Source organism: Danio rerio, chromosome 4 (assembly GCF_052040795.2).
Source record: "Danio rerio strain M-AB ecotype USA chromosome 4, GRCz13ab, whole genome shotgun sequence".
Taxonomy (NCBI): Eukaryota; Metazoa; Chordata; class Actinopteri; order Cypriniformes; family Danionidae; genus Danio; species Danio rerio.
The window spans coordinates 986,019-1,009,809 of NC_141024.2; the positions used below are offsets into that span (position 1 = coordinate 986,019).

The 23,791-nt window shown below is 36.9% G+C and overlaps 1 protein-coding gene and 1 long non-coding RNA gene across 7 annotated transcripts in view; one reads left to right on the top strand and one right to left on the bottom strand.

Annotated features, from left to right (window-relative positions):
* LOC148679883 (uncharacterized) overlaps positions 1-23,791 on the top strand; it is a 759,583-nt gene that overhangs the window by 305,769 nt on the left and 430,023 nt on the right. The window lies entirely within an intron of this gene.
* On the bottom strand, positions 2-23,791 carry agbl5 (AGBL carboxypeptidase 5). 6 transcript variants are annotated; one of them, NM_001004113.1, is given in 16 exon segments: positions 2-405; positions 2,852-2,930; positions 3,334-3,473; positions 5,858-5,907; positions 6,020-6,147; positions 9,671-9,868; positions 10,174-10,334; positions 12,705-13,037; positions 13,499-13,668; positions 14,226-14,715; positions 15,872-16,050; positions 16,636-16,813; positions 17,729-17,898; positions 18,450-18,621; positions 20,573-20,794; positions 23,725-23,754. In NM_001004113.1, coding segments are annotated over 15 exon segments (2,658 nt in total). In that variant the 5' UTR covers positions 20,767-20,794; positions 23,725-23,754; the 3' UTR covers positions 2-389.

Below are 23,791 nucleotides of genomic sequence, written 5' to 3' on the forward strand. Positions count from 1 at the left end.
CTTCTTTCAGAAACACGTACACATTTATTGCTTCTTAAACACACACACACACACACACAACTCTGCATTTCACCATTAAACACGATGATCTCAGTATTTCTCACTGAGTTTGGTCCATTATGATTCCACCACAATAAAATGTTCACCACAATCCTGCTCAGGAATAAATGTCCACAATCGCTTTACATCATTTTTAAATTACAAAACAAACCAAAGCAGCAGCAGCTCAGGTCACACGTTTAAAAGCGTTTCCTAAAAAAACACAACGTAATGCTGTGGTTTTAGTGTAGACGTGTGTGATGACAACTCGTTTTGTGTCTGCAAGTCTAAAACACAACACATGATCCTCCACATTTCGGCCAAATCCAACACTTCCCATCAGCAGCTTCTCAGGTCGGCAGAGATCTGGAAGAAAAGCATTCTTAATTAATTGAATACAAGTAAACTTTGCTCATGCTACAAAGGTTATCATTACTTGTGCCTGAATGTTTTTTCACATGGTCACAGGCCTTAAACACATGCAGATAGCACACTGTTATGGCTAAACTCTGACTCTAACCAGCAGGATTAGCTAGCAGTTGAGTTGACACCAATCCTGGATTTTAGGTACCACTGAGGTAGCTTTGCTTTAATCCCTCATTGCACCCATAAACATTGCACATCTAACCTGCCTTGAGCCAAGATTGGTTCTGATTACGTTGCCGATTTGTTCAAGGTAGGTTGTGGACATTTAGGACATGTTTGGGTTATGTCCAGAGAGGTACTGCACAAAAGCAAGATGAGGGATTTTCAAAGTAGCCCAGCTGAATTTAGCCTTGACTCAATTGCATGTAAGCAGGATAAATTAAGTTACTACTTAGATTTATTCTTTGCAAAACCATTAACAACCAGGCTAAGTTTAATCCTATTTATATGTTAGTTTTGTTTTCAATGCTACAAGAAATAAATGTGTTTTTCAGTCACTCCATGCTCTTGGCCATTTACATATGTTTTCCAGCCATTAGAATTAAAGATATGCATGTTGCATTGTGTTAGCAATAATTTTATATGTGTTCAGTATATGGCCATTTCAGATTTAAATATAGGAGAGATGTAAATAAGGGACATAACAGATAAATGACTAGAGAAAGAAATATTTATGTACATAGTGGAGCATAAATGAACCCCTCACAGACCAATCTCTTTTCAATTGACATTTTCTAAGGGATGCTAGACAATAATACGCGTGTGTGTGTGTGTGTGTGTTTACAGTATATACATTAGATAAGTCAGTACCAAAGATAAAACTGGAACTAAAACAAAAAAATTAATAGGTTTTTAATAAATAATTAATAAGTCCAAAAATGAGAACACCAATATGTTAAGGGAAAATATTAGATAAAATCTTAATAAACAGGAATAATCAAGAGAAACATAAAATTTATCAAATTTAGTTGATATTTTGTAGTTTTCACATTATCTTTTGCAATAACTCACTTGAATCTAAATGGATAATCTTTCTATTCCTAAAGATGATGCGACCAAACTTCATTTCAATAAATATAACTGTTTGATAAAACTACATTCACTGAGACATGGATAAAAATATTCACTTTCAAAAGGGCTTCATCACTTATTCATGCTGTATAAGCGCATGTACAGTTGAAGTCAGAATTATTCGCCCCCTTTATTTTTTTTCCCCCAATTTCTGTGTAACGGAGAGCAGATTTTCTTCAACCCATTTCTAATCATAATAGTTTTAATAACTTATTGTCTAATAACTGATTTATTTTATCTTTGCCATGATGACAGTAAATAATATTAGACTAAATATTTTTCAAGACACTTCTATACAGCTTAAAGAGACATTTAAAGGCTTAACTAGGGTAATTAGGTTAACTAGGCTGGTTAGGGTAGTTGGGCAAGTTATTGTATAACGATTGTTTGTTCTTTAGATTATAAAAAAATATAGCTGTTTTAAAAATATAGCTGTTTAAAAAATTAAAAACTGGTTTTATTTTAGCCTCAATAAAACTAATAAAACTTTCTCCAGAAGAAAAAATATTATCAGACATACTGTGAACATTTCCTTGTTGCGTTATACATAATTTGGGAAATATTTAAAAAAAGGAACAAAAATCAAAGGATGACGAATAATTCTGACTTGAACTGCATATATGTGTATTAGCAAGAAAAAATCTAAATGAAAGCAATATATACGTGATCCTATACTGTAGGTGGAGATTAAAGCTAGATCAAACTAAATAAACAGATAAAACAGATGTGCAATATTATGTTTGGAATAATCTACAAAACAAATTTCCTTAGTAGCATGAATGTCCACTAGTCACATTAAAGGCAAAGTGAACGACTGTCAATTGTTTTATACGCCTCCTCATGTCTTTCCATTAAATCTCTGCATGAAAGTAAAGAGAGTTCCCAGATTAGTCCAGATTGATGTGCAAGAGGGGCCATTTTCCAACTCATAACCTGATTGGCTCACAAGATTGTATCATACTTCAATCATTGATTCTGTGATCGATCTCATGGTCTGCTGTGAATGTGCACTTATCCTGGCTCTCTAACATAACGGCTCGTTCTCATGCTGGATCACAAAACGTGCAATGGACTAAGCCAAGAGGACCCGATTAAACTAGGTCAAGCTGCGCTTTTACTGTTATCCTGGCTTTCTTCATTCAACTTTTGTGCAATTGCAATACCCCTCAAGTTTTCTTCAAGGTATGTACGGTTTATATTCAGGATATGCTCAAGATTGTGTTTAGTAAATGTTCAGGTTATGTTGTGGATATGTTCAGGATCTGTTTAGGATGTGTTCTGCTTACGTTCAGGGTATGTAGGTCATGTGTGTTACCTGTGTATGTGCTGATCTGTCTGTCTGCTGGAGTTCTTCAGCAGAGCTTTAGTTGACAGTCGGTCTTTACCAGAAACTCCTGAAAACAGCACATCCACGAGTTAAACACATCCAGCAATCATGCGAGGGATAATGTACAATAAATGTGCGCTAGCAGCATACACATGGCACATTTAGATTTCATGGACGCTTCAAACTTCAGTCCAGTAAGTGCTCGTCTTGAAATGGTACAAGCAGCATCACAGTTATGTTTACAGTATAAAAATCACTACAGATTCGGCAGCACAAACACATTAATGTTTGTACACTTACACACTTCATTTTAGTAAACAGTCTACACTGTCCATCAGACAGAAGGCGTGTGTCAGAATGCATGTGCGTCTGAGTGTAAGAGTGTGTGAGTTAGTGTGTTTGTGAGAGAGTATGTCTGAGTGTAAGAGTGAATGTGTGTATGCGTTTGGGTGCATGTGTGTGAGTCTGACCTGCCAGGTGTTTTTTGAGGCCAGGTTTGATCAGTTTCCACACTCTCATGGTTGGTGTCTCTGTGCTGCTGAGAGGAATGACAGAAGACTGAAGCTCTCTCCGCACAGGGATACGGCTGGGCCGCGGCTGAAGCTCACATCTGACATTTAACACATCAACATGTGCAACTGTTAAACACTGCTTTGACATTTATGACATTTGCAATTCAACCCTTTTAGCAGACACTTTTATTCAAGGAGATTTACATGTAAGGACAAAAGAAACACTCCTATCATCAGAGACTAGCTGTATTTAAATGCTATGACAAGTCTAAGTTACTAAGACTACAAGTCTAACTTTTATTTATTCAGTTAATTAGTTTTAACGTTTTATATTTTATTATGTAACTGTATGATATACGATATGAAACTTTCACTATTGAAGGCACAGTTCACCCAAAATTTCAGGTCATTTACTCAAACCTTCTGTTAAACACAAAGGAAGAAATGCTGATGAATGTTGGGAACAAAAACAGCCACTGAAATGCACAGTATGTTTTGTTCCTACTATGAATGTTAATGGCAGCTGTTTTTACACCAGCATTTATCTAAATATCTCGTTTTGTGTTCAACAGATGAAATAAAGTTTTGTCAGATTTGAGATACCACAGATGATTTGAGATGTCTTTGACAATACAAGCATGAGCTGGAAACAAAGAGACAATCGGCTCCACACCAGACCAGGTGGGAATGCGAGAACGTTCACTCCTTTTCTTCATTTACATTTGAAGCATCCCCCTGCACACTCGCTCTCCTCTTCACTCAACTCACACAGAATGGTCATTTCAAAGTACGAATGTTCTGTATCAACCCAAGTGACTTTATCCATCATGTTTGACATCATTTGAAATGTCTCAGTGCGACTGGTACAATGATCTCATTCCCTCAGAAATAGACATAATCAAAATAGTACATGTACAACTTCAGGTATCTATGGAACCACTGCGAATAGTGTGCCTTTACCTAGGCGGCTTCTATTCAAAGGACAATATGCTCCCTATAGAGGGAGCAGAAACTCTTCAGATCTAACATGCCAATAAATGCAAATGCCATTTGTTGTTCACCATATACCCCTCCTTAAAGGACATCCTTGATTTGACTACATAAGGGACAGTTTCAAAATTTTCTGGGCGATTCTGTAACTAGATCAGCCCATAGGGTGGAGCTCTCATGCTCCATACTATGTATATTTTGAAGACATGTATGCATCTTTTAATCCTAGATTTATCTTTGAGAATTTGATGTCTTGTATTGATCATTTATGAATTGACATAAAACACATTTACCTGACTATTACATTGTTATGTTTTGAATTATTCAAACAGAGTTTGTATTATTATCTCTTGTAGATTACATTAAGTCCATAACACCACAAGCCCCTGTACAGGTTAGTACTGGACTAAAACACGATAAATGGAGCAGCGTGGCACGCTATACGATGTTCTTAGAGCTTCGACTAACACACTGGCAACAATTCAAGTTTACTCAGACTGTAAAAGGCCAATCTAAATGTGGGTAGGCCTTCATCTTTAAACTTATAATACTATTTAAATCATGTGGCAATTACTCAAAGTTACTGACAGTTTAAGTAAATTGGTCTGCTTGATTCTATAGTAATGATCATAGTATGATTAAATGGTTTTGCTTTGATTTAGTAAATAGCAGATTTATGGGGACCACACAGCACACATCCTAATCTGAGTAAGTAGAGTTTCTGGCTTTTTAGAATAGTTGGTAATCGCCTCTGTTTAATGAATAAGACCGACACACTTGTGTTTAAGAGATTGTACACTTGGCAGGTACAAAACTCAGGATGTTATAGGAATACGAATGAACGAGAATAATCTACAATAACAAATCAAAGAGAATTGAATATTTATTATTATTCTTTTTCATTCGTATCTAAAGTAATATTAAAAGAAACAAAATATTCTTATTAATGTTTTATAATGGCAGTTAAATAAAACGAGGATAAATATATTAATATTCTAAACAAACCTCATACAAAAATTGGACTCAGATACGAGTTACATTTAAAGTAAATCAACACTGTGCACTGAAAAGACCGAACATGCAGTGAACCTTCATCCACCAGTAGACACGTCATTGGACTAATTGGCTGGACCTTACAATTTACAACTACTTGAGAGAGTAAATGATGGTGTGGGTAAACTGTGCCTGAGATCTGTTAAGTTTTAAAAGTCAAGTTTGGTAGATCTTCATGCATTAATAACGAAAGTCTATTTTATTAAAGCAAATTTACTAAAAAGGATATTTTATAATTATGCATTTAAAAAAATGCTTGACATGCCATATTAAGAACAAAAAAACAATAGTGTTACTTAGCAAAAATCTTATTTATTATATATTTGTTTTCTTTTACAAAAAACAAACTGCTCCAATATAATCACTAAAAGTAAACGTATTGGTATTATTCGGGGTGGGTTGGGGGAGGCATTTAAGTGATAGTGAGTTAATGTTTTACCTGCTGTACTCTATAGACGTCAGGATGTCCAGAGAGTCCTGCAGCGGCTCCTGACAAACAATCCCACAGTATTGAACATATCAGTGTGATTATGAGCACCTTTAGTCTGTGTGTGTGTGTGTGTGTGTGTGTGTGTGTGTGTGTGTGTTTGTGTTCTTTTACCTTTGTTGTGAGCGCAGTCCTCTGCTGTGATGAGTGACAGTAGGCAGGGCCTGATCTGCCTCCCTTGCCCCGCCCTCCACGCAGCTCTTTTATCTGGTTGGCCGGGCGGAACTCTGGACAGCTGTTGCCTGGCAACAACACACACAGACGTACAGTTACCTCATCACACATTCCGTGGTCACCATGGCAACAGTGAAATCAGCCTGTGCTCAGTGGCTTACAGCAGAGGTTATAATAACAGCACATCAGCATAACACGAACACGGAGACGGAAGAGTGAAGAAAGGTCAAAGGTCAGAGAAGCAGTTGAAACAGAATGATGTTTATTAGAGAAAGAGCAGCTCTGTCAGCTCATGGAGCACGTATACAAGATTCACATTTATTAAATGAGCAGACGAGCGCGCGGTTCACAGGTCACTGCAACAGACACAGACCATCAGATTCAGGAGAACACAGATGCACAGAGAACAGGAAGTGACATCACAACACACTAAAAACACCAGCGTCACGCTATATTACGCACACACAGTGTTGATAATGAGACTGTTCTAGTGTCAGAGGGGTCTGTATGAGCTTTATGCCTGAAGGAATTCAGGGATTTCAGCAGCTTCGTGTGCAAAAAAACAGCTGCGTTTCACTCTTCCAGGATGCTACACATTGCAGAAAGTAATTTAGTACCAAACACACACATTTAAGTTTGCACAAACACACCTACACGAGTATATCAAAAAGGCTTTATCCTGAAAATAATGCTACAGTATAAATAGACTTCACTGCTCAGAACAACAACAACAATGCTCATCTTAATAGTTTTAATAGTCAATGTTCATCTTAATAGTTTTCTTCTTTGATTTACTTTGACTTTAGATCTAGTTTTTGCGAGATTCTCTTTAATAAATTAAGTTTGACACACACAGAAGAACAGAGACAAAGACATCAGAATAAAGGCATTAAAGATTACTACACACGCGCAAACCACATAACACACACACACACTCACTCGCACACACTCACTGAACTCAAAGAAAGTGCGGTGTGACCATACACAGACGTCATGTTTCACAGCTTTACCGTCTTCAGGGAATCTGCATTATTATTACTAGTGTTGGATTTCTCCAGAACACGCTCAAACTTCAAATCAAAACCAAAAGCATTTTAGGGATGTGCAGTGTGAGCTCTTGATTTATTACACTTTCTCGAGACGGTAATCATATTTTAACCCAAAATCAAAAAAAATTCTGTTGAGTGTTTCATAAGGCCTCGATATCACTAGATTAAGCAAAAAAGTAAACATCTCTTTTGACTAATTAAGGTTTAGTCTTGAAAATACTGCAAAAATACATTAAATATGCAAAGGGTAGCTTCATCTGTTGATTTTTTTTGTGGGGTAAAATATGCTTTCTTTTCAAATCTTGTAATCTGAGGTCATAATCAATTAATACAGAATTTCAACAAACTCAAATGTATAATTAAGTCTAATCTAATTATGTCTAATCCCTTTTGTCTAAGTGAAGTTTATTTATAAACTAATGTCGAGAGGATCACATGCTTATGATTGATTGCTGCCGGTCCCGCATTATCCAATTTATGATTCATCAATCAGATGAAGCCACTATAAATACCCTCAGTTCCATAAAACAGCCATCTTGGTTTTGAAGAACCCCCCCTTCCAACCCTACTCCCCCTCCTTTCCTAGATGGGTGGCACGGTGGGCCAGTGGTTAGCACTGTCGCCTCACAGCAAGAACGTCACTGGTTCTAGTCCTTACCAAGCCCGCCGACGTTTCTGTGCAGAGTTTACACATTCTCCCCAAGCTCACATTGGTTTCCTCCCACCGTCCAAAATCATGCAGCTTAAGTTAATTGACTAATTCAAATCAGCACCAGACATGCTGCTAGTCAGTAGTTATCTCTTAAGAGCGATCACTATCTGTCCATTAGACTACAGCAGGGGAGTTCTTGAGATCTACCTGAGCTCAAACTCCCCTCTCGCCTTGCAAACGGGAGGGAGCCCCGGGCTCGAGGATCTTATGAGCTCAGGGCTCTCTGCAGGGACAGCATGCCAAACACGCTTTATAATCAATCATCAGCTAAGTGTCAACTCTTGAATTTAGGTTTAGTCTCGAAAATAATGCAAAAATAAAATTAATTATGCAAAGAATCACATCATCTGTTGATTTTGGGGTAAAATATGCTTCATTTTCAAATAGATTCTGTGTTAATCTTATTTTATTTATAATTAATTAATAATTTAAACTCACAATCCATTACTGTACAATCACAAAAATTAAGTCATGATAAACAAAATCTTTTCACGTAAAAAATAAACAAATGAAAAAAACTCAAATGTCTAATTATGTCAAATCTCTTTTGTCTAATTAAGGTTTAGTCTTCTAAATAATGCAAAACTAAATAAATTATCATCTGTTGATTACGGGGTAAAATATGCTTAATTTCATATAGATTCTGTGTTAATCTAATAGCTCATGTTCCATTAATGAAGAATCACCAATTTTAGTCATAATAAATAAAATCTTTTATAATAAACGAATGTGTCGAATGATATTCTCATATTAAAAAACAAACAAATGTCTAATTATGTCTAATCTCTTGTTTAACTGAGGTTTAGTCGACTCTTAAACGTTCTGTCTAATGTCTTTTGTCTTTTGTCTAATTAATGTTTAATCTTAAAAATAATGCAAAAATAAATTAATTATGCAGAGAATGACTTTGGAGTAAAATATGCTAAATTTACAAATAGATTCTGTGTTACTCTTATTTAATAAATAATTTGAGCTCATATTCCATTAATGTAGAATCACTAATTTTTGTCATAATAAATCTATATATTTTTAGCATTAATAATTAATGTCATATGATCTTCTAATGTGGAAAAAACAATAAACCCTAATGTCTAATTAAGTCTAATCTCTTGTCTAATTGAGGTTTAGTCGACTCCTACATTCTCGATGTCTAATCTCTTTTGTTTAATTAAGGTTTAGTCTTCTAAATAATCCAAAGATAAATTAATTACGCAAAAAATGACATCATCTGTTGATTTTGGGGGTAAAATATACTTCATTTTCAAATAGATTCGGTGTTAATCTTATAATTGGAGCTCATATTCCATTAATGTACATTTACAAATTTTTTGTCACAATAAATCAAATCTTTTATTATTGCAGATTAATGTGCCGAATGATCTTCTAATTTGAAAAAACAAACAAACATAAATGTTTAATTAAGTCTAATCTCCTGTCTAACTGAGATTAGTCTTCTCTCATAGCCCCTTTTGAAAATAATGCAAAAATAAATTATGCAACGAATAACTTCATACTTTGATTTTGGGCTAAAATATTCAGTGTTAATCTTATAATTAGAGTTTATATTGCATCACTGTAGAACTAAAGGCCTTAATGTAACAAACTTTAGTCATAATAAATAAATAAACTTATTATTATTAATGAATGTGCCGAATGATCCTCTCGTGTGAAAAAATCAAACGTTAATTCATTGTTAAAATCAAAAAATAAAACTAAACTGTTTTACTTAGGGGTGTTAGGGTGGCATGGGCCCCGGGGCCTGCAGGGAGGGCCGCGTGGACAGCGAGGGCAGGATCTGAGCCAGTCTGGGCGGCTGCAGGGAGTACAGACCTGCCAGACTGATGGAGCCGGGGCCTGGGGCTGAGGACGAGGAGGACGGAGACGAGGAGGAGGACGAGGATGAGGAGGAGGGGGACAGAGGAGCCCGCACAGGGGCTGACAGCCGGACAGAGAGACGCTGATGCTGCTGATGATGATGATGAGGAAGAGGAGGGGGAGGAGGACGCCTCTTCTCCTGCGCTTTACACTCTAAAAACACAAAACACTTCACATCAGCAGCTAATAAGAGTACTCAAAGAGCAGCTCATGCGGTATTTAAAAGTGTGTTAATGGACTCTTTTCCCATTAGCGGGTTTCTCAGAAGCAGTGAAGTCGTCATAGTTGTTAATGCATACAATTGCAATTACAATTACAGTTTATGTTAACTAATACAATCTTATTGCAAAATATTACCAACAAAATGTGATCAAATATGTTTTAAAATAGCCGTTTTCCATTATAACACTGCAGGATATAAGGTGTGTTTTGTGCATGTATTGTGTGTAAACTCTGACCTCTGACGGGGCCCAGGCTCCTGTGTGAGGGCCGGTGTGCAGTGGTGCCGAAGGTGAAGCTGGGAGAACTCTTGAGCTGAGGCGTCTGCCGGCTGCCCTGAACATTAGTGGTACTGCGTGTGCGATTCAGGGAGTTCTCAGATGCAGATGTGCTCAGACTTCTAAAAAACACACACATCAATGCATTCACTACATGACCTGAAGAATAACAGGACATCTTATCCACATCTGCACAGGTGAACTATAAAATAATTATAATAATAATAATAATAATAATAATAATTGTGCTTTTTATCCATCAACAGCCAGATTATATTCGAAAACTACACGATACAATGTTTAAATCTGAAACCCACATCCCACCACTCTGAATTTATTTGTGCAATTTTTTTCAACAAAGCCCTTTTAAGGCAGGTCATTTTACTCAGTGGCCATCGTTGAAACACCTCTCGGGCAGCATGCTTGGGCATTCTGTCTGAATAGGGAAACAGCAAATTCTCCAAAATTGCTTGCCAAGCTTATGATTAAACTTCATATTAGGAATCACCAATAAAATTAAACAACAGCCGTCTCTTTAGTTTCATTTCTAAACAATCTATTCACACAAAATCTACAGAAACTCACGGCCTTCCCCCAGACATTCGTCAGTCTACAGCCATCGCTGATTGGCTCCTGTACTTGAAGGCGGGGCTTCATTCGCCATGTTGACCGTTACACTTTTCTTCATTCAAAACTATAGACCTTTTTCTTGGAACGCAAAATTACCCATTATGCTTTGCGTGTATGCGCAAGGAGAATGCAAAGAACTTTCGGTCAGCAGCTGATGCGTGTAAACACTAAACAGTCACATTTGGACAGCTTTGAAACGATAGTTTTAATCTATTTTACCTGCTTTTATCCTCTTTGAACTAATACTGTTGTCTATCAGCATCATCTCCTGGACTGATCATTTAAAGAAATGCGATCTAATAGGATGGAAAACAGCTGCTGTGAGGCGTTTTCCCCTCGTTGTCAGACGGCATCTTTAAACGAAGCCTTGTCATCGCTAAAGTCAACTTTTTCTCTTTATTTCAAATATATAACAGCCCAAACAAATGTAATTCACCAAAATGTTTGACAAACACACGTAGCCTGTACTGTGCCACTGACACACTGATTTAATAACTGTGACAAAGTGAAAATATAGGCTAGTGTCATTTCGAAATGACAGAAAAACACAAACCGTGGTGAAAACAACACACGAAATAAAACACAAACGGCTCGCGATTAGAATGAACAGCAAATCAGCAGCAGAGGATCAATAACAGACTTTTATTGCTCATTTTTGTAAACTGCACGACTTTAATACCTGTTAAGTTTCATGCCAGTACTCTGCTTTGCTCTCTGTGTGTGTGTGTGTGTGTGTGTGTGTGTGTGTGTATTTCTGACGGCAGACACGTGAACTAGGAGAACGTTTTTCTCGTATTTCTGACGCGCTTGAACCACGTGACAGATTATAACGGCTTTAACAGACACATTTCTAAGTTGAGTGTCACAAAAACCCTCTGTTATCCATTAAAAACATTATTAAAACCCATTTTCGGAGCGCAAATTATCAGTTGTACACGCTGTAAACGGAAGTTTTTAGCATTCTACCGGAAGACGCTGGTCACTATGTCGCCCTCCATGCAGCAGCCATGAAAAAGGTCTATATGAGTGACACGTCTTGTGTATTCTATAGTCTTTGCTTTTCATCTCGTAATTCCCACCGTGTTCTGAAATTACCAGTTCACATCTTGTTATTCCGGCTTTTGTGGGGAATTCTGAGTTTAAATACAGCAACTTTGAATTTGTTTTGGCAATCTGAATTTAAATATAACAATTCAGACATGTTTTTCTAGAACTCCACTGCTTAAAACTGCAAATTCAGACATGTTTTAGGGAATTATGAGTTTAAATGTTGTAATTCTTACTTTTACTCTGGTATTCTGAGTTTAAACATAGCAAATCTAACTTTGTGTTGTAATTTTGAATGTAAATCTCGCAGATCAGATGGTTATTTTTTGTATTCAGAGTTGAAATCTCGTAATTCTGTATTTTCTTTTTTCGTGGAATTATTATGTTTAGATATAGAAAATACAACTTTATTTGGAAACTATGCACCCTTTCTGTTTCTCAGTAGCAGGGGTCATCATAGCTGAGAAACTTAAGAGCGCAGTGAATGTGAAAGTACAGCAAATCATATTTTTAGAATCATATTTGCTGAAATAATGAAAGAAAGACTCCATGATGGTGTTATCAAGACTTTTAGAGAAAGGGAAAAAATAGTGCGAGACTGATAACAGCAGCCAGAAGAGCAAACAACGTCAGATTTACTGTCCTGTCCCCCATAGATGCTGTATTAGAAATGGTGCTTGTTTTCATTTTGGCATATTATTTTTTGAAACAACAGAATCTGTTTTGCTTGTCTATAAAACGCTTCCTTATTTAAGAGTATTTTGACTAGAAACGAGACAAAAACTCTTTTGCACAGTAAGTCAGGTGTCACTTACGCAGGTTTGGGCGGGCTGCTGCTGGTTTTGCAGTGCGTGTTTCTGCGGTTGTTGGAGGTCAGGCCGGTGCTGTTGCGCACGTGTTTGAGTATAGATGCACGCAGGTTCAGCAGGCTGCTGTGTTCAGACAGAACCAGTCGTGGCCACGGGTTGCACTCTGCCATGTCCAGCGCTGCCACCGCCACCGCACGGCCCACCTGCTCGTACACCTCCGGGGTGTATTTGGGAGGGAAAGCAGGCGGAGGAGGTGGCGTTGCTCGTCCGTTATCATGACAGGCTGGAGGGATGGTGTTCACAGAGCGGCCCGTGTTGTAGTTACACTCCAGTGTGTAGCTGCAAACAGGAAACACACACACACATCCTAAGCCGTCCTTTAAAACAATGGTTGAGAGAATTGTCGCAGTGTTCGGTTTTGGTTAGCACTTGTTTGGTTTTGATTTATTTATTAAAAGTTCCTAAAATCAATAAAGACAGGGTTAAAAAAAAGAAAAACAAAGAAACACAGATCCTTTCAAAACCTGTGATGGATGAGGAGAATCCCCCAAATGGTGTAAAGAAATCTGAATACCCATAAAAGCACTGCATAAATGTAAGCAATTATTATTATTATCATTATAAAACACACTTTACATGGGTTTAAAGTGAACATGAACTGAAAAAAAGCCAAATTTAAAGGTCCAGGGAAATTAAAATACAATTTCGTAGATGTTAGTATCACAATGACAGTTTAAGGACATAATCTATAATCTAGTGTGCTCCAAAATAGTGAAGTTAAGTTTGACTCCTAGACGTACCTGTGTACCAGGCCGATGGTTTTGTGAATGGCCACTCGTCCGCTGCCTTCCTTTGACTGACCGTCTCGTTTGTCCCGAGCGTACATGTTCTTCTCCGAGAAATTACAGCCCAGGAAATCAAAGTGTGCACAGTTTAGGGAGATCAGCTTTGCATACAGCATGTTCTCCACCTGGAAGAAGAAGAAAAAGAAGATAGCAGTTAAAATTGAATTGAACGGTGGGCAAAGATTAAACCAGTTCATTTTTGTCCAGCACAAAAAAAAAGAAGTTTAAGTAGTTTAAAATGACTGATTAAATATAAAATAATAAACAATAAAAATTATATAAAAATTAAATGACTAAATCCCAATATTTTAAAATTAAATAATTAATATATGAAACAAAATTAAAACATTTAAAACAAATAATTAAATAAAGTAATTAAATAAAAGCCATTTAAAATACTTAATTTTTTCATTTATTACTTGTTTAGCAAATAATTTACATTTAAATCAAAATAACTGGGTACATTTGACAATCATAAACAACTTTAAATGATTAATTGAAAAATTAAATGACAAATTAATTATTTAAACAATTTATCAATAATGGTCAAATGTACGGCTTTTTAAATAGATAACATTTAAAACAAGTTATAAATTAAATATATTTTAATTCACTGATTAAATTCAAACTATTTCAAAATGATTGCTTACACACAGACTGAAGAGAACACAAACACACACACCTGCTGGCTCTCCTCTGTCAGGTTGTTGCCGTACATGAAGCATCCTCTTTTGGAGGCGTGGCCATGCAAATCTACATAGTACGCCACTCCGCTCTCCTGGGGCGGGACCTGCTCTGAGGGGGCAGAGTTTGTTTCTCCTCTGCTCTGTGCTGATTCGTTCTCATCGGAATGCTCCGCCTCTCTCTGGACTCCGCTTTTCTCCCAGCTCTCTTCCAGCTGCATGGGGATCTCGGAGAGGTCAAAAGTCGGACCCTCTCCTCGCTCCGCCTCATTAAGCAAGTTCATGCAGCGCTCCCGCTCAGTGGGCATGGCCATAGGAGGGCTGGTGTTTGATTGGTTGGAGGTTTTGAGGGCGGAGCCAGAGGCATGGCCAAGGCGGTTGTGGATGTGGTGGTAGAGCAGCAAAGATTTGGCGCCGTAGATTGAAGGATGCAAATCTGGACTGGGGTTCACATACTGTCTGTTCAGATTCACACCGCGAGAGTCCGTCCTGAAAACACAAACACATTTTAAAACAATTAATCTAACAATAAAATTCAATAGTTCATGGTTTCCGCTACATTCATTCTTCCATGGCAGGGCGCCACGCCAAAATTGATCCCGCCATGGCTACATTACAGCTTCTCACTCAAAACATTTCAATTTTTTAATAGCGGGTAATAAACGCACCAAAACGTATTAAAGGGTAAGTGAATTATAACAGCGCAAACTTTTCTGTAACCGTAGTAGTGCTTTGCGTCATTTGTTTAACCCTTAAGGTTACGTGCTGACTGACTGACAGGCTGACAGGTGCGTGATGCTTGAGGCCAGCAAACAAGTTGTATAGCCGTTTCACTTTACTTCAGGATGCATTAATATCGCTCTGTAGGTCTATTGGAGACATTCATAAATATTCCGAGCAAATCTAATAAATGCTGGAGACATACTCGTTACATAAACGCACTAAATCACACCCAGCAGCGTTTGTTTGAGTGCGCACATGAAGATCTGCGCGCTCTTGAAGCAGCTTATATTTGCGGGGGCGTGCAAAAAGTTGAGCACAGAGATTTGCATGCTTGTAGGCTTTTACATAAATGCAATCCCCACTTCTAATACAGCGCTCACGACATGTCACTGAAATAATAACACCACAGGTAGTTGGTAGATCTGTGTAAAAAAAAAAAAAGGCCTGTCGCCACAGCTGGAAAAAATCCTAGAGGAAACACTGTAGTTGATTATGTAATTATATAATTATTTGATTCAATTACAAAATAATTTTAATGAATTAAAATTTAAACACCATGTAATTGAATATATTTAAACAAATACTCAAAAATGAAATATTTAAAATAATGTAAAACACTTAAGATAACTGATAAAATGTATTACATTTAAAAAACATATTGTAAAATAGTTTAAAATAATTATTATTCTATTAAAATTATTCAATAAAATTCAAAACGTTAAATGATTGATTACGCTAAACACTTCAATTAACTAATAAATATTATCAATAATCACAATTTAGACATGTCAATGCTTAAAATAATTTATTTTTTGATTAAGTATTATTTGAATAATTTACTGACTTATGAAATGGCAAATAAACAAAATATAAACAAACAAACAAAAAATGTGCTCCCTGATCAGCCAGGATGACCTCTGACCTGTAGTGACCCCTGACGACCCCGTCCGGGTTCAGCATCGGGATGAGCTTAAAGACGAACATGCGGCGAAGCGTCTGAGCGCGCGGATCCTCCTGACTCAAGATGAAGTTCAGAAAACCATTGAACACGAAGCTGGACGGCGTTTCTCCAGGGTGAACCCTGCTGCTCACGAAGAACACCTGCACACACACACAGACACACACACACACACACACACACACACACACACACACACACACAGATTAAGAAAAGATCCTCATTGGTTTGACATGTCGCATTTACTCACAATGCAAACAAACTAAGAACACACGGACGGAAATGTTTCAAGGAGACCCTGAAACGTGACGGACCTGGCTATTTAGGCTAATAATATACAAAAGACAACGGTGTAATCAGGATGTTAAAATAAGCAAAAACTCATCGTTTAAAGATCACCTACAACTGCACTGAGCAATAGTGACGGCACAACAAACAAATCCCAGTCGGGTCTGTCACATTTTTGGGTCCCCTTGAAACATTTCCATTGTGTTCCCTGCTATTTGCATGTGTTGTGAGGAAATGCAGGAGGTTTTTTATTTGTTTGCATTGTGCAAATTTGCAAAAAGTACACTTTTAAACCGATGAGGATCTTTTCTTAATTTGCTGCTGTTTTCTGTATTTGCACGTGTTTTCTTAAATCGCAGTGCATTAAGCTCTCTCGGCCACCGCACTGAGTATAAACATATATTTGTAAGATTTAGTTTGTCCTCTTAATGTGCAGATACCCGTTTGCCGGTGAAGCGGTGCGAGCGTGCAGTGCTGAGGTCTGGGAAGAGTTTGTCCAGCCGCGGCTCTCGCTCCTCCAGCAGGCCGTGACACGAGGACACGGTGATCAGATCCACACGGTGGCCGTCCAGAGAGTGACAGAGCAGCTCACGGTGATAATAGATGCTCTCTGGAGGACTGAAAACACACACACACACACACACTAACATTCAGAAACTGAGCTCTCATTAAATAAAGAGCATTAAATAGAGCCAATAAGAAGAACATAAAAAAAGTATGCAATAAAACATGTTAAATGAAAACATAAAATAAATTTACATTTAACAGTTTAAAATGACAATAATGCAATTTACATCAAACAACTACGCTAAATAAATTGCTAAATCAGCAATAAAATGTTCATTAAGTGCTCAACATCACAAAGAAAAAATGTACTACAAAAAGCAATACAATATAGGAAGTATAATGAATGTTTTAAAATGTTAAAATAATAAAATATGTGCAATATTCAGAGTTGATTTATGTTTTTACACTAAATGTTTTTATAATTATTGTTTTTAAATGCATTTAATATCTTAAAATAAAACTGCTTATATGCAAAGAAAAAAAAATCACAGTAGTTTAAAGGCTTATTCAGCATTATAGAAGATGATAATAAAGTGTGCAATAAAATTATCACTGTTTATTCAATATTATGGCTGTTACACCTCAGATGTGCATTATTTTCTAATAGTCCAACAGCTCAGAGTGCATTATTGCTCTTCTCTGGCCTCCAGCACAGATGCTAAATCCTCTATTCAGATGTATGTTGAGAGTTTATTAGTCAGGTGTTTGACCTCCTCAAACGTCTCCTGTGTGTAGCACTAGTTTCTTCCACATCTCCTCCTCCTCCTCCTCCTGTTGTGTTCTGCTGTGATTTCTGACTGTTGTAGCTGTGAAATAACTCTAATCATTCAGCGGAGTGATATGGAGATGTAATGCTCAAAACCTGCTGGAACTACTTCAGCTGTGTGTTTATCTGAGAATAACCTTAGAATGATCATCAGCCAATCAGAATCTAGCATGGGGCAGTGTGTGTGTGTGTGTGTATACCTGCAGGCCGTGTGCGTGCTGGTGCTGCTCAGGAACTTGTGGTCGAGCTGCAGCATCATGTCCTGACACTCGGCGTATGAGAACGGGTAGCAGAAGGAGAAGTAGGTGGTGACGCCTCGAACGTCCAGCAGACGATGAACAAACGACAGGATGAACTGACTGTCAGACATCTGCACAAACACACAGCTATTAATAAAGAGCTAAAAATAGCAGCGGCAGTGCCTGAAATAACATCAACACATCAAACACAGGCTTTCTGCAGGTTTCACCAAGTCAAAATTAACCCCTTGTGTGCTGTCGAGTTGTTTTTATCCACTCTAGGCTGATTTTGAGTCTTAACTTGAACACAACTTTCTCTGTGTTTAGGCAAATGGGGTGATTTTTGCTGACAACTCTTGTTTTGACATATTATGTGAGAAATATTTAGATTTTTTCAGTAAGTCAACAATACACTCCTGGGTTATTGACTCCCCTTTGGTTATGTTGGAGGCTGTTTTTGCCTTATTGACTTCCATTTTAGTCATAGGTTTTGATTACAAAGCCATGACAGCATATAATGATGCACTCTTGATAGTTGCTGGTTTCACTGTTGAAAAAAGTGTCATTCTTACAATTTTACACTTTTAAAGACTTTTTTTAAAATCCTTAAATTTGGTTTTTAAATATGTATGGGTTTTTAAGACACCCTGCAAATCGCAGAAAGACGAGAGTAAGTGTGCACCTCAAACGTGGGTCTGTCTCGAACCCGTTCCCAGCGTGTTTTGACGGGCAGCGTGCGGACGAACGGAGCCATGCCCTGCGTGTACAGCTTGCTCTGTTTGTTCATGTTCATCATGTTGATCTTCAGCAGTTTTCCAGGCAGCAGCCCGCGCACACTGAAGTAAAACCATGACCTGCACACACAAGATCAACAACACACACATCACTTCAGCAATGCACATTCATTCATCAGGATAAAAACAAATGCAAAAGACAAACAGACAAAAAAACCTTTGAATAGAGAAGCTTCTCTGGATGTATTATGGAATGAGCATGTCGCCCTTACGATTAAATGAAGATTTTGATCGGTCATGTTTTTGCACTTCACTTTTCTTATTATTTTTGGAAAAGTATTTTATTATTATTATTAATAATAATAATGTGTGTATACCAGTTGTATGCTCTGTAACCTATTTAGATATTTAAAAGGCTTATTAGGCTGAACTTATACTTTCGCCTGGTGCCACATCGCGCACCTCCGCTGACTTTACGATTTTATACTAGCCGCGTTCGCCGTTAATAAATTAGTTAAAGCTATGACTGGTGGAAAAAAACATTTTCTATATTTGTAATTAATGACAACAGAACATGGGTTGCTCTACAAATATATGTTTTATTATCGCAAAAATAAAAGCAAAAAAAGCACACTTACTAAAAAATACAGATGCTTTTTAGATTTAGCCGGCTCCACAATTCACACATTATTGTCTGGCTAGTTTCTGTCCTCTTCTTATGCTAAAAGGCAATGAAGGTCCAACATTACAGATCATTATCACCAACAAAGCCTAAAGCAGGGGTCACCAATCTCGGACCTGGTGGGCCGGTGTCCCTGCAGGGTTTAGCTCCATCTTGCCTCAACACACCTGCCTGGATGTTTCAAGCATACCTAGTAAGACCTTGATTAGCTTGTTCAGGTGTGTTTGATTAGGGTTGGAGCTAAAATCTGTAGGACACCGGCCCTCCAGGAACAAGTTTGGTGACCACTGGCCTAAAGAAACAGGCCATCAGTATATTGTAAACCGATAGGTTGAAATATTCCTTCCCAGTTATCAAAGAAATAATTCTGTGACTAAATTTTAGTTTTGTAAATATTAAATTGTTTTAAATTTAAAATTACACCAAATACATCAAACCTATGAATGGTGGAAAAACATATTCTGTGATTGTGTACCTGGCTCACTTGGACTCTTTTGGTTTTAATAAATTCATCCCACAGGTTTTTCCAAACCTTTTAACAAAAACTTTCTCCTTTCCCACTGCTGTTGCATTTTCTAGCCAAGAATTATTGATCATCTGGTTATCTCTCTGATCACGGGTCATGAAGATGTGTGTACAGTGGTACTGTTTCAGACAAAGTTTCTTCAAAGTGGTTCATATTAAACTCAAATCAGTTGTGGCGGCGCCGCGTGCACTGTTAGCTCAAGTCTCAAAAAATGCCCTACGCACCGGCAGTCGAAATCATGCCGCGCACACCCAAAGCGAACCTCGGCGATGATGTCACATTCGCAGCGCGCACTCAAGCGAACAGGCTGATGCCTCAAGTTTAAACCAGGCTTTACTATAAAAGCATATAGCAGTAATTTACATTTAATTAAAAATAAATGCTACCAGGCATATAAAAACATAATAATAAATATCTAGTTCACATTTTACATGTTTGAAATATTAAATAAACACCACTTCATATTGCATATTTAACATAATTTTACATTTTCAAATGGTAAAAATAAACCCTATATCGTATTGCATATGTTATTTCCATTTCTAAATGTCAAAAAACGCTATGTATTTTGACATTTTTTTACAGTATTTCATTTTGTTAATATTAAACAATATATATTCTATTGCACATTTTACATTATCTACATAGTAATGAATGAACACTAATAGTATCATATATTTAATATGATTTACATTTTTTAAATGTTAAATAAGCACAATATATTTTACAGCTTACTTTGGATTATATAAATATTTTGACCCAAATAATTTCAGGTAGCCAAAATTTAAATGCACCACAAATGTTAAAATGAACTGGTGTTAAAAATATCCCAAGCGCTCTGCTGAATGTGTGTGTGTGTGTACCGGTTTCCGTTTTCGAACTCTGTGCTGGCGCAGTCGGGTCTGGTCCACACGTTGAACTCGTAGTCGGGCTGCGGGACTGAAGCGGATCTGCTGCTCTCACCGGCAGCTTCTGAAGCCTCCACTCGCTCCACACGCGCAAGATTCCCAGAGTCAAAGCGAGAGCTGAACACCGCACTGCCCACGCGGATCTCCATGACCATCACACAACACTCATCTCTACACCTGCACACACACACACACACACACAAATAAGAGTCAGAGAGAAAGAGGAACACATAAACACACACACATACATACAGACACACACACACACAAACAGAGACAGACCGGCTGACCTGACTAGCAGATATTAAAATATGATGGTAACTGATGAGACAAGAGCAGTTTCAGTACACACACTAACAGACACACACACACTCACAGTTATACATAAACAGACTTACTAACAAACAAACACACACACACACACACACACACACACACACACACACACACACACACACACACACACACAGTGATGGATGAGGCTTGACGTATGTAGTTTATCACATTTCACACAGTTAAACTGTCCACCAGTGTAACATAACAATGCACTTTTAATTAATTAAATGAACAATATAAAGCAGAAATGGCATTACTCCTATTTTAAAATATTAAACAAACTCTGTTTTACTGCATTTGCAACAAAATGCAATATTAGATGTTTTTTTTCTCATTTATCTATTTATTAGTATTGTTGTTCATTCATTAATTTTTAGATCAGTCCCTTTATTTATCAGGGGTCGCCACAGCGGAATGAACCGCCAACTTATCCAGCATATGTTTTACGCAGCGGATGGCCTTCCAGCTGCAACCCATCACTGGGAAACACCCAAACACACTCATTAACACACATACACTACGGACAATTTAGCTCACCCAATTCCCCTATGCAGCATGTCTTTGGACTTCCATGCCAAACTCTATGCCATCTCAAGTGATTGTGCTACCCACTGCGCCACTGTGACACACTTATCATTATAATTTTGTAATTAATCCTATAATCTATTTAATAGTTTTATTCAATAATTTAGTTACAAAATGATCTCCCTTTGCATTAACTGATTTTTTGTTTTAAAAGTTTTTTTATTGAGAAATAAAAATTCAGCAGCATTGCAGCAAATATTACAACATCTCTATTTTTTTTTTGCAAAAAAGAATTCAACAAATTAAATAACACATAAAAAAATAAAAAAATAAATACAGGGTTTCCACAAATTTCACCATGTTAAATTTAAGACTTTTAAACACATATTTAAGAGCATTATGAATGAAAGTTTAGACTCAAAGCGCTGAAGGCTCAGGAATTTTTCAAATGGCCCAGATGGAAAAGATTTTTATTTGACCCATTAAATTTTTTTTTATATTTTAATACATTTCATAATATAATAAATACATTAATAATACATTAAAATATTTTAGATTTTATTTCTTAGCTAAATATTTAAAATATTGTGTAAAAACAAGCAAGCTCTACTTGAATCCATACACTTTCTCACAACATAAACTTTATTTAAAATAAAATAAAAAAAAACGAACAAATGTTTTAAAAACTATAATAAACTAAATCTATGCACAACAATCTGTCCAGGTCGGTGTTCTCAGTAGTAAATACAATAAGAACGTTTAAACAAATGTTACTGTAAGGAAAATAATTAAAATAATAAATAGAGTAAAAGATTATCTTTTTAAATGAAAAAATTAACATTTTATTAGGATGGATTGTTGGTGATTGTATGGGTTTTGGCCAGATTGGGACACAATACATGAACAAAAGAAAATTAAGACCTGTTTAAAAAAAGATTTAAGACCAACAACACTATTTCAGTAAATTTCAGACTTTTTAAGGCCTAAAATTTGGATTTTGAGATTTAAGACATTTTAAGCCTTGCATAAACCCTGTAAAATAATAATTAAAATAATAATAATATAATAGTAATTTGGATAGACCCAGAATACACTTAAAAAAAACATAAAACATCTAACTTCTAAAATCCACCCCTGGGACTAAAGCTTATGCAGTACTGTTGGTGTGACCTTCACCATCTGGGTATACAACCTACGCTTTCAAGATGGAGAAGAAGAGAGCAAATCTTGTCAAATTGTTTCAATATCTTTGCCATAAGACATCTGATCCCATCTGATCGATTCTGTTGATTTCCAAAACCTTAGCACCAGCTTCTTTGCCATGATAAGTATGACAGCATTTGTTTTTGGAAATCCTGAAGTGATCTAGTTTTGTCTGAAATTCTGATATGACCAAAAGTTGGTCGAAAACTAATTCACAATTTAAAATTTTAGAAAGAGTTTTAAATATTTCAGCCCAGAATGGGACCTATTTAGAACACAGAGCATAACTATGTGAGGGAGTGGCTAAGACCGTCTTGCATTTATCACGAAAGGGAGAGGCATCAGGAAAACGTTTATGTAAGCATTAACTGAATTTTCAAGTGTTAAAACTATTTTATTGCACATTTGCATCATTTTAAATATATTGTTGCATGCTTTTACTTGCATTTACTCACTTTTTACCATTTATATTTGTTCAAATTGGACGAAATGTTATTTCATTTAATTTGCTCTTATTTATTTTTCATTAAAAATCTAATTATTACACTAAAGTCTAACTGATTTTTCCAATGTTGTCTCATTTCCCTTAAGGCTTTGCAGACACGACAAACATTCCCCAAAACACCGTAAAGCATCAAGGTTAGTGCTGAAGCTAACATTATTTCACATTACTCTGATTGTTTACGTTGACAATGTGTGGATCGTGTACGAACATTAGTTGCACACCCCGTAACAAAACAAACATCAGACAATAGCACGACATTTCCATCTGAAACCATCAATCTACAGTCTTACTTTCTGAAACGACACTGTTTGATTAAACATGTTTCTCGCATCACTCGCTAAATCATAAACATCGGATCATTTCTCAGCAGCAGCTGCAGCAGCTAGTGTTGATTAGCATTCGCTAGCTTTATTGCAGCTGTTAAATGACAAAATCAACACTGCTGTGCAGCAAAACACAGCTGACGCGTGGAGAGAACAAAGCTGAACACAAATCAAAGCAAAAGCGCGTTTGTCATCGCTATATTTGGGAGAAATACCTGTGTTTATTCGTCCTCCTCGGCGATCACTATGCGACTCTTTAAACCCAAACAAACGCTCATCAGC

What these genes read in the sequence shown, in the direction of transcription:
- agbl5 (XM_087246550.2), bottom strand. Translation starts at nt 20,772, where the DNA reads ATGGTCATGGAGATCCGCGTGGGCAGTGCGGTGTTCAGCTCTCGCTTT. An exon ending in ACCATCGGCCTGGTACACAG is followed by an intron (nt 13,038 to 13,498) that starts GTACGTCTAGGA and finishes TCCTGTTTGCAG; the next exon opens with CTACACACTGGAGTGTAACT. An exon ending in AGCAGCCCGCCCAAACCTGC is followed by an intron (nt 10,332 to 12,704) that starts GTAAGTGACACC and finishes GTTTTTTAGAAG; the next exon opens with TCTGAGCACATCTGCATCTG.